Raw genomic sequence first — 12,759 nt, forward strand, 5'->3', positions numbered from 1 at the left:
TATATTTGTTTCTTCTGTATCATTAAACTCATTTTATAATCAGCATTTAAATTCATTTTTGATAACGTTGATAGCAATAGGTATGTGTATCTATATAATTAAAAAAAAAATCAAATATTGTTGAATCACTGATAAAATTACGTAACATCTGCTACTCTTACGCCGACGCACTTCAAATACCTTATTTTAAAAATAATAATTTAATTCATTACATGCATAAATGCAATGTTCAAAGAAAAAAACATTATTGCTAAACAATTTTGCCTATTAATCGATTCGTAGGTGTAGATTGATGTTTGATTTTTTTAAAGATCTTTTAAAATACAATAATTCTGTTCGAAGCAATAAATTTGGATTATTTATAAGTAATGATGTATAAGAGTAATCAAGGGAACCAAGGTTATAGCGGTAATCAAAAGAATGTAATCCAGGGACAAAGACCAGATATGGAAAACAGACATACACAACAAAGAACATACAGTAACTAAAATCATACATACAAAGTAAAAAAAGCAGATGAGAAACTCGGACTCCAATAAAAACTGGGAGCATGGACCAGGTGCACCGGTAGGATAAGCTTCCTTTGCTTTTCTAGAAACACCCGCCGAGTTGCTTATGAAAAGTACGGGATAGACAAACGAGGAAAGGAAAACTATGACCCGTTGAATAAATCAGTTTTCATGGTGCTGAGGGATAAACCTAACGATCCACGGTAACGAGTTCATGATGACGACCATAAAACTTCTGTACTGATGACTTCAATCTTGTAGCAACATAACCCTGTTCCAGAAGCCTATTTGTTAGAGTTCTAGCGCGATACAAAAAGTCTGCGTAGTTTCGGCATAACGTATGAATTGTGATATGAACACTCCAAACGCAGTAGCCGAAGGGATGTTGCCACAGATGAAAGGAAAGTTGACAATTCTGAATGAAAATTCATCACGTTTGTCGTAAAGTTTGGACAATAGTTTTCCTTTACCATCGATTTCTAATTGTAGGTCAAGATATGAGGCTGACTTCACAGTGTCTGTAGTATCCTTTATCTCAAGTTTTTTTGGGTAGATGCGATGTATCAAATCCCCGAAATTAAGATTGTTTAAAGATAATACGTCATTTATATAGCGGAAAATGAATTTGAATGATCTAGCCAAACGATATTCTTTCTTGATGATGAGATCAGCTATAAAGTCAGCCTCATAAGAGTGAAGGAATAGTTCAACAAGTAAAGGAGCACAATTTGTTCGCATTGGAATGCCGACCGTTTGTTGAAAAACACGTCCAACACACTGGACAAATATGTTGTCGATTAAAAATTCCAGCATTTTGTAAACATCTTCCTCTGTATATTTGAAAGATGATTTGGAATTATTTCTTACAGAGTATGAGGAATCTCTACCAAGAGCTATATATTTGTGTCTACGTGTACTTTTTTTGAAAAACAACGATGTATAATGTTTTTAAGTCGGGATTTTAATGTTGAATACACAAATGCATCATATATGAATTATATGTTTGCATTGATTGCATAAGCTTTAATCAGTTAAAATATTGAAGTAAAGTTATATATGTTATATATTTTCTAGACTTGAAACCAAATATATATAGAATAAGTACAATTGATTATAACGGCAAAATAGACCTGTGAATTGTATATTTTTTATTAAAAAATAATAACTCTGGGGTATTGGATATCAATGTTCGTGTGTTTGAGGAAAAACGCAAGTTCGTAGATTCTTGAACTTTGGGAGTTTGCAAATACCATGAAAATCACAAAAATAGTACTCCAAGAAAATTAATACTTCCATTGTGTATGAAACTAAAGTCATAAAACGATTGGATCATAGTAATATACAGTGTAACCTGTCTAAAATGAAACCCCTGTTTAGACTTTAAATTATGCTTGGTTCAGATTAGGTGTTTGGAATACCAAGTGTCAAGAAAAATATGAACTGATATAAAGATATCCTCGAAAGTATCAGGCGTCGACAGTTTTTCGGATTTTTTTCTGGCTTCGGTATAGGCAAGTTTTACTCTTTTTTGCACGCGGTATATTTTTATTTATTAAGACATAAGTTTCATACGTCTGGACAATATTAAGTTTTGAGGTTTCATAAACAAGAAGACTGTGGCTGAGCGACGTGTCATTTTATAATTACTTGTTTGTCTGGCGATGTTTGAATATTAAGAGTTTGCCAAAGGAAATGTTTGTTTTTACATTTCTTCTTGAAATACATTCTTTGAATTCAAGATGTGATTGTAAACGAACTCATGATTCGGTATTTTGAAAACAACCATCATCAAACAGACCTTTGTTGGATACTGTCCACACTTATACCATTATATGCTAGTTAAAATAATCCACGCAAATCCAAAATTGTTTGGCACTATGATAGAATTGAACTACCTCTCATTTTGAGTTTTTTGTGTTTATTTTTATTATTCCGGAAATATATGTTTTAAATTTCTGATTTTGCACTTTTTGGCCATAAATTTTATTATGACTAGGGAAAAAAATATATAAGACCAATACTTTGTGCATAGTCGTTGCAAAATATTTCGTTGTCGAGGAAGTAATTGTGGTGAACCAAGACTCTAGCCAAAATAAAAAGAATGTAATCCAAGGACAAAGATCAGGCGGGAAAACAGTCACAAATTAAAAGTACATAAATTAGCCAAAATAACATGCACAAAGCAACACAAGCAAATTAGCAACTCAGACTACATTAAAATGGGAGCATGAACCATATGCATCGGTGGGGTAAGAGCCTTCTGCTCTCTGGAAATACCCGCTGAGTTGCTAATAAAATTAGACAAAAAAGGAAAGGAAAATAACCACACGTTGAACGGATCGGTTTTCATGATGCAAACAGATACACCATAATGATCCACGAGTTCATGATGACCACCATAAAACTTCAGTGTGATGACTTCAATCTTGTAGCAACATACCCCTGTTCCATATGCCCAACTGTCAAAAGTCTAGCGCGGCACAAAAAGTCTGCGTATTTACGGTAAGCTTTGGCATAACGTTTTGTACATGATATATAACCCCCATACGCAGTTGTTGAAGGGATATTGCCACATATAAAAAGGAAAGTTGACAATGCGAATAAAAAGTCATCGCAGTATAGTTTGGTCAATAGTGTTTTCTCACTATCAATCGCTAAGTGTATATCAAAATATAAGGCTGACTCAAGAGTGTCTTTAACTCAAATTATTTGGTGTAGATGCGATGTGATTCCCGAAACGAGTATACGTAATCTATAAAGCAGAAACTGAGATAAAAGGTGTAACTTATCGATGGTCCTTCCATTGGATAAAATGATCTATAAGGTCAGCCTCTTAGGATTGAAAAAAGAATAAGAAAAATTCTCCTCAGTATTAAATAATGTATTAAATATTCAGCAAGTTCAACAAGATCGCTATTTTCAACTCGAATTTCGCAAGAAAGAAAACAAAATAACTTGTCTTACGTAACTTCAATATGGCTCTTTTCAATCCAGAACAAATTATTGCCTTTGCATTAAATCAAATTTTAAGTTTATGGTATGATGATTTCAAGTTTAATGAACGTTTGTTATTATATGCTATTGTATTTTATGGCATTGCTATTATTACATTTGTATGAAACAAAGTGCTATGTTTTAAAATACAATTATATTATATGTTTCAGTAAAGACAAACATTAGGTTATATCCTTGATTAAGAAATTAAACTGACGCATGTTTGGGGAATGTCCTGAACCAATTAAATAAATGTAAAATAACATACAATTTAACTCATACAATGGAGGAATACAAAACAGGGAACAATTAAATGCGATTTGTTTAAATTGCTTTGGAATAGGAAAAATGCCTGGCACAACCTTTTATTTGTACCAAGTTTTTCAGACTTTAACTCATATTGTCCATATTTATTTGTATTATTAGATGTACAATTAAAGATGCTTGTTCTACCGCCGAGCATTGATTGTTCTAAAATGTATGATGTTTTGATCATGTATTTTTCAGCATTGTTTTTGTTCTGTCACTATATAGCTAAGTCTTTTAGCTTTGGCTTTCGAATCTCTAATATTTAGCCCCCTTTCCAATGTATTTGTTCTTGTTTTCATAGAGTACAAATCTGCACTCTAGCCAACACTTGTCTTACAGTCAAGTCAATCAGCGGCATTACTTTTGTGGACACATGGAAAGTTAGTGTAAAGTGGAAAATACTTGTTATACATGAAATTTCCTTGTAATTCAGGGAACTACTGTATATGTTCGTATTCACAGTGACAATAACGTGTAGTAGAACAACGTATAGGTGCACACGTCATCGTGCTACATGTAAGTATACCCCACTCTAAGGGGAAGTTGATATCGAGAATTTTGGGACGAACATTTTATCTATCATTCCATGTAATGAAAAATGCCAGTTCCACTACACAAGAAGGTAAATTGGATAGAACCCACAAAAAGCTTAAAACGTATACCTAATGAAGATGAAGCCGCACGCCACATATATTAAATCCACATATTAGGAGTGGAGATTTTTTTGACGAAATATTTTCCATCGTTCCATATAGCGAAAAGTGGCAAAGTCCTTCAATACAAAAACTACATATTGAACAGCAAGCAAAGTCGCTATTAACGTGTGTCCACTCTGTATCAAGCCTAACACCAAGTTTGAAATCATTCGTTCCCCTGTTAGCCGAGCCAGTTGCGATGAAATTCCGACGGACGAAGAAGACGCATTTAATATGTCTATTATGTAATTTCACAGTTGTGTTTTAAGACATGTAAAGCCTTCCCATATTTGATGTACATTTTTTTATATTATAAACTAATATTAATGCAAAATAATTTAAGATTTTGTAGATGTAGACATACACAACTTTGTTTGTGTATGATACGTACCTGAAATATACTTTTTTTTCTATTTCGTAACAAAATAATTCTTTATGTTTGCAGATGTTTATTTAGTCAATTTTTTCAAGAAACTTCTGTTCTGTTGTATGTGATCATTTTCTTCGAAAGTAGGGATAGTGTGGTATTTTAGCTGAAATGTGAAAAAGAAAACATTTAAAGTTTAAGTTTATTTCATAATTGAAAGCTTTACTAATTTATTGATTGACTCTTGCTAAACGTCCTCTGGCAGAAATGTATTAATATATAGACATTTTTTTAAACCGGATAAAATCTTCTTATTTCAACTAGTTTAATATTCTGAACCGGATCTTTGATATGCTTGCACAGAGAAGACAAATCCAGACGGAAGGCTTGTCAAACATTGTAGAAACTTTGCTCAGATTCTGAAGCATTGATGAAGTATTAACTTCTAGTTTTCAAATATTTGTAATGACTTGGCCATGGAGGAGCCCACCACATCAAGTTCTCATTTATGGAAAGGACACAACTATAATACAAACTCATGAAGAAGATACTTTGACGCTTAGAAAAATGAGTAGATATATTGAAATGGATTATTATAATATTTGAGACTTGTACCTATAACAAAGACATAGGGTTGTAAGAACTTGCTTGCATTTAAAGGAACAAAATGTCTGAAGTTAATAGCTATTCAAATATTCTGTCAATTTTGTACATATTTGTCATTTTTCCGTCATATCTCAGGTCCCCCTCAAAACCAACTTAAGATTTAGCGAATATGTTCATTATTACTCATTTATCATATTTGTAAACATTAGGTTGTTTCTGCGGTGAGAAAATAGTATTCTGTATGTAAATATGTCGAAAATAAAATAAAATAAAATAAAATAAAATTTACAGTTCTATTCATGGTTTTGTTTAATGACTTAAAATTTTGGTACTATTATGACGTCACTACAATGAAGTTTTGGTACAAAACATTTATATTCCTTGTACCTATGTGTTTAACCCCATTTCAATCAATTGTTATATAATTACAATGAGTTTGATATTTTGGGATAATTCATAGCTTAATGCCCCACATCTTTGATTAACCCTGTTATGATTTATACACTATTATTTACGATCAGTTAAAATCTTCACATGCCCTGTCCACTAGACTAAATAAATTTCATGATCAATCTTACCCTACTGGTGAACCTGGTCCATGCTCCCAGTTTTTAGTGGAGTCCGAGTTGTTCATTTACTTTCGTAAAAACAAAAACCAAAAAATTTTGAAACTAAATAATTCATCACTGATGACCAACGTGAAAAAAAAACAAGTAGGAATGTCTAATGCCTTTAACATATTGGAAGAGAGATTACTTTGTACAACTTGTTTGATTCCTCTATCTGTGTATGTCATATATACTACTAGTATATGGCGTAGTCGATGTTTAATGTTAATTCACAATTTATGGTTTCCATTGAGCATCATTGCTGTAGAAATTACCCTTTTAATTTGTCTTAGATCGAAATATAAACGAAATAAAAGTAATAATAAAACCAGTACACAGGACAAACTAAAATGATTCAATTTTATCATAAAGCAATTATAACGGATTATGTATGAAGGATTATTATAGTTTTATGTAATCGTTGCATCGATTAAACAATTTAATGACATGAAATATTAAAGGAATAAGGAATAAAGGGCGTTATACATTGATTTGTTATACAGCAATAAAATATTACACTAATCATCAAAGAGTTTCTTTATGCAACAAAACAAATCTAAGTATTATATATGTTTTCGAATAACGAAAGTTACTAAGTATGCACACAATTTTATGATTAGTTCGAAAGTAAAGATTTTCAGTAACATATATTATCAATCAAATTCTTCAGCAGCGTCTTTAAGATTTGAATTGAGTGTAAAGTAAATGTGTAAATTGAATATGGCACCAAAACAACCTCTGAATGTAGGAAAGTAGGAGTTTCTTGTACACAACTTGTGACTCGTTTTTGCCACTCTATAACTCCACTGTAGCTTATCTGTAACGTGATCTAAACCTTTAAAGCTCACGCTATACATTTACCACTATTTTTAGCTTTGGTGACTCTCCCTACTTAATTCATTTTAAACCTCAAAAAACGAACGCAATATAAAACATTATCCACTCAACGGTATCACCGTAATTTCCGACAAAAATTGGTCCTCCGCTAACTCGAATTAACTCTGTACCGACACTCCTGCGGCAAAAACTGGTTTTAATGTAAATTTTTGAGGCAAAAGGGCCGAAAGTAATTGATCTGCATAATGAAGAACTGAGGTTTCAAGGACACAATTTTTTGAAGTTGTTCCCCGTAGTGTTTGTTGCATACATGGATCGACAATCTAAAAACAAGATAGCTTTTTACACCAATAATCAATCTGTTGTTCAATTTACACATTTACTTTACACTTTGGTCGACATTTCCCCACTTTTAACAAACCAAAAAGGCTAAATCTGAATCGATTTTTCAAAAACACACATGGGTAGCGCATAAGAAAGGGATATTGGGATATCACTAGAATACTTCAAATTGAAAGCAAGGTCAATTGTCTTTCCGTCATTAAGTTGAGGAACTGCGTGAAGATGACTATAATGGGGGTCTATCTGCGCGGCGATGATCAGATCCGTGTATAAGCTTTTGTGATACCACAGACTTTTGTGACAGTCTTCTCTGCTTACCTGAGATACCGCTGATTGAATTGATATATTTGTATTTTTCGGCACTTTAGCCAATTACGCAAACTTCTATTTTTTCTCATTCTTTGATTGAGTCTTTAAATCAGATGTTTATCAAAATATTAAAATTTGCAGTTGTAAACATTTATGACTTAAGGTTTGTGTATGTAACGTGCTTGAAATACACTGTTAGTTTCTATTTGAAGACAAAAGTATTCGTTGTTAGTAGGAATTTATTTAGCCAAATGTTTCATGAAACATCTGTTCTGCTGTATGTGATTATTACCCTTCCCGGTGGTAATAACCTGATATTTTAGTTGAAAATGTGAAAGAAAACATTTAAATTTTAGTCCATACCAAACTGAAGAGCTTGACCTAGTTTTATCTAAAACTTAATTGATTGACTGTTATTTAATGTCCTCTGGCAGAAATGCATTTATGTATTTAAAGACCAAAATTGGACAAACAAATACAATCTTATTATTTCAACTACTTTAACATTCTGAACCGGATACATAATATGCAAGCACAAACACGAAACATTATAAATTGAGAATTTAAAAAAATAACTATGATACCCACAGGCGGTATATAAATTAAACTTTCAAAATGATATATTTATGAATAATGTTATGGGCAGCCCAATTTAATACACGCATGCGTAGATATGATATGAATGTGTTTTACATACCTTTTTCCACATATATATATTTTTATACCTTAAGATAGGAGATATTAATATTATAACTTAAAAGCATTTTATCAACCTTGATTTGACAGACGCAGTTAACCATTTTTCCAATTTTCGACAGTAATTCCAGATTTGTCAGGCTCTTATTGGATTAAAATAATCGGACAATAAATGATCAAGTATTCAAATGGTTAATAGTGAATCTAGAAACTTAAATCCATAACAAGGAAGCAAACATGAATTTTTAAAACAGAATAACAACGAAAAAGCAACTTTACCACAAGGTTCTCCTGTGTAGCCTTCAGCACATTTGCACCAGTGCTTAACGCCATCATGGTCACATGTTCCATAAGCACCACAGGAATTACCATAACAAGGGTCCTCATGCCCAGGAAAGTCTATCAGCAAAGATATGATAAAGTGACACAAAACTAAACCTAACCAGTTTGGACTGCGGAATTAGTTCCATTTGGGCAGATGTTTACCCATGTTCAAAATAAAATTAAACTGATTTATACAGAATTTTGGGTTATTCAGGGTACGGTTTTGACAGATCTTACCGTAGAAATACAAAACAAATCATAAAAATATTGCACAATACTATGATTAACTTGTTTTCATGCCATTCGGTTTGGAAAGATCCCATCTAATTTCAGCATGAAAAAAATCTTTGATGTGACTAATTTTGATTTACTTGGGTGTTGAAATGATAACGGTCGAATAAGAAATTTAGATCAATATCTTATTCAATGATTATTGACAGACGCAGTATTGTATTTCATGAAATGGGGATCATTGTGTTGCAAAATTTTATTCATTATCGTTTGAAGACGTCTGTGGTTTGGAAATTTTTGAGATACATAATATTATAATACATTATTCAAATATATATATAATTGCCAAGATGAACCGAAATTTATATTTCATTTTGTTAGAATATTTGAAATCCCAAAATGCATTATCTACCAAAAGAAACAAGGGTTAATAGTTGGCATTTTAATTAAAACTTTAGCACAATTTTGTTGAACATCGTAAACTATCTCATGCTTAAACTGGTCAACTGAAAATGATCGACTGAAAACTTTCATACTTACGACTCCCTTGGACAGTCATGAAAATAAATACAAGTATTGCCAAAAGCTTAAACATCTTGCTATGAATGCCAAAACTTCTTGCTTTCTTTCTGAAGAAGATTGTTCAGCAAAGACTCCTGATACCTTTATATAATATAGGTTCAATCTGAAGAAATCGCCAACATGATAGACAATGATTTATGCTTTATATCAAATGCATTTAACTAGACACAATAACAGTGTAAAATGATAGCTTTTAAGAACTTAAATCAAATAGAATGAAAAGCAAAATTAGTTTTTTTATTCATTTACTGCCTACAAAAAAATTTCTTTTAATTTTTTAACCACCAATTATTCTACAGGGAGAACATTTCTTTTAACATTGTTAATGTACATGTTTGATAGTATGAAGGTAAAAATAAGACACCCGTCATACGAGTTTGTAACATTTTGCAATTAAGGAGGTAGACTTAGGGTAAGGGACACAACTCTTAAAAATCATTGGAACGTTTGTATTCACCATTTTACATCAATCTTATGTAAGCATCATAGTAACTTGGATTGATTTCATTCTGTTTCAAATGAAAGCTTGATAGGCATCGGTGAAATTGAATATGATACGAACATATCACTGATTTCAAGAGTTGTTTCCCTTACCCTAGGTCTACCTCTTTAAATACCTAAATTCATGGTAAGGGAAAACTATTGACCAAACTTTACGACAAACGTGATGACTTTTCATTCAGAATTGTCAACTTTCCTTTCGTCTATGGCAACATCCTTTCAGCACCTGCGTATTGAGTGTTCATATCACAACTCATACATTATGCCAGAGCTTGCCGAAACTACGCAGACTTTTTGTATCGCGCTAGACTTCTTACAATTAGGCTTCTTGAAAAGGACTATATTGATACAAGACTGGAGTCATTACAACGGAAGTTTCATGGTCGTCATCTTGAACTCGTGGATCATCGTTACGGTCTATCCATCTGCGCCATGAAAACTGATTTGTTCAACTTATCATAGTTTTCCTTTCCTCTTTCGTCTAACCCATGCTTGACTGTTTATGAGCAACTCGTCGGGTGTTTCAAGAAGAGGAGAGGACGCTTACCTTACCGGTGCACCTGATCCAGTCTCCCAGTTTTTAGTGGAGTCCGAGTTGCTCATTTGCTTGTGTTACTTTGTATGTATCGTTTTAGTTAATTTATGTTCATTGTTGTGTATGTCTGTTTTCCATGTCTGGTCTTTGTCCCTGGATTACATCCTTTTAATTTGCGTTAGAACCTTGGTTTCCTTGATTACTCTCTCCTCAAGCAATTAATTGCCACGCCACCCTATGTGTGTTTTTGAAATTTTGAATAATTTTCTGAAGCATTCAGATTAAGACTTTTGGTTTGTTAGGAGTGGGGGAATTCGTGTTCGACTGTTATTGTCGAACAGGTAATCATGTTATGTGCCTTGAAGTCGTTGAATGTCATTCAGATAGAAATAGCGAGATATTCCGTATTAAATTATGTAGCACAAAGACATAGTTCTACTACGCTTATCATTATAAATCAAAGCGATCAGTTTGTATGTCCAATAAGAAAGCTTATGCGTTGCTAGTGCTTTAACAGAAGAAATAGCTACTAGTAACTTGACTAAGTACCAGTGTTCTACTGTGTTATAAAAAGTTTTAGCTTTCTGTTAAAAAAAGACGTTTTAGGTCTCATTCCTTTCGTATTGTGGGCGCAACGATAATCAAAAGGGTAGTCGTGCTTTAACACATACAAGAATTTGTGAGGCTAAGCTTCATTAAAATAGCAAATGCACGTATTTTTTGTCATTTAGGTTTAAAGATATGTGAATCATAGGATCGGCAATTGTAGACTAGACTAAACAGTGTGGTTTCAAGACCCGGGAAACACGACCCAACTTGAAAGCTACCACATTCACTGGATATAGGGGTATGAAATGGCGGGAATGGCATGAATTACTTGACAATGAAATCTAACCTTCTTTCGGCAAAATCATTATAGTTTGGTTTAAACAATCTACGAACAGCCAAAAATTCTTATTTGTACTTAGACATTGAAAACGACATGTTCAGACAAAAACTAAAATGCCTAATGGTAATTAAAATTTAGGCAAAAATACTAATAAGGAGATATTGCTTATAAGCTTGCAATGAAAAGGCGGTTGAATCGACATGTAAAATATTAAACCTAATGGTTAACAATCTTGGTTAAAGTATCTGTGGTTGGGTCATCAGGCACACAATGCATGAAGATGACTTGAATGCGGGGGGGGGGGTCCTGTCTGCGCGGCGGTAATCAAATTCGTGTATAAGCTTCTATGATACCATATAGTTTCTTCTTGACGGTCTTCTCTGCTAACCAGAAAGACCCGTGATTGAATTGATACCAATTCGGATACTTCGTAATTGAAAAAATTTCCGTTCAAGCTATATAATTTGTCTTGAATATCGGCCGGCGTACCGTTATTTTTGTGTAACCGTGTCTCTCTTAATATCTGCTTATATCAAATATTTTTACTGTGGCTCATTCTTAGATTCTTTTATTAATCGGTTATGGAAGAGTAATCAAATTAACCAATGTTATAGCGGTAATCAAAAGAATGTAATCCAGGGACGAAGACCAGACATGGAAAACAGACATATACAACAAAGAACATAAAGTAACTAAAATCATACATACAAAGTAACAAAAGCAAATGAGCAACTCGGACTCCAATAAAAACTGGGAGCATGGACCAGGTGCACCGCTAGGGTAAGCGTCGTCTGCTTTTCTAGAAACATCCGCCGCCGAGTTGCTCATAAAAACTCAAGTCCGGGGTAGACAAACGAGGAACGGAAAACTATGACCCGTTGAATAAATCAGTTTTCATGGTGCAGATGGATACACTATAACGATCCACGAGTTCATGATGACGACCATAAAACTTCTGTAGTGATGACTTCAATCTTGTAGCAACATAACCCTGTTCCAGAAGCCTATTTGTTAGAGTTCTAGTAGTTTCGGCAAGCTCTGGCATAACGTATGAGTTGTGATATGAACACTCCATACGCAGGAGCCGAAGGGATGTTGCCACCAATGAAAGGAAAGTTGACTATTCTGAATGAAAAGTCATCACGTTTGTCGTAAAGTTTGGACAATAGTTTTCCTTTACCATCGATTTCTAATTGTAGATCAAGATATGAGGCTGACTTCACAGTGTCTGTAGTATCCTTTATCTCAAGTTCTTTTGGGTAGATGCGATGTATCAAATCCCCGAAATTATGATTGTTTAAAGATAATACGTATCTATATAGCGGAAACTGAGATTAAAGGATCTAGCTAAACGATATTCTTTCTTTCTGATCAGATCAGCCATAACGTCAGCCTCATAAAAGTGAAGGAATAGGTCAGCAAGTA

The 12,759-nt window shown here is 33.3% G+C and overlaps 1 protein-coding gene across 1 annotated transcript; it reads right to left on the reverse strand.

Annotated features, from left to right (window-relative positions):
* Nucleotides 1-4,936: 4,936 nt before the first annotated feature.
* LOC148601664 (neurocan core protein-like) lies at nucleotides 4,937-9,469 on the reverse strand. The gene is made up of 3 exons (XM_088556489.1): nucleotides 9,368-9,469; nucleotides 8,552-8,671; nucleotides 4,937-5,040 (listed from the first exon to the last, which is right to left on the reverse strand). Exons 1-3 carry the CDS (start codon nucleotides 9,420-9,422, stop codon nucleotides 5,003-5,005), a joined length of 213 nt encoding a protein of 70 aa, XP_088412615.1. The 5' UTR covers nucleotides 9,423-9,469; the 3' UTR covers nucleotides 4,937-5,002.
* Between the last annotated feature and the right edge of the window lie 3,290 nt (nucleotides 9,470-12,759).

The sequence above is a fragment of the Perna viridis genome, chromosome 12 (assembly GCF_037379345.1).
Source record: "Perna viridis isolate PV_CMFRI_1.1 ecotype Kerala chromosome 12, ASM3737934v1, whole genome shotgun sequence".
In the NCBI taxonomy this organism is placed as follows: Eukaryota; Metazoa; Mollusca; class Bivalvia; order Mytilida; family Mytilidae; genus Perna; species Perna viridis.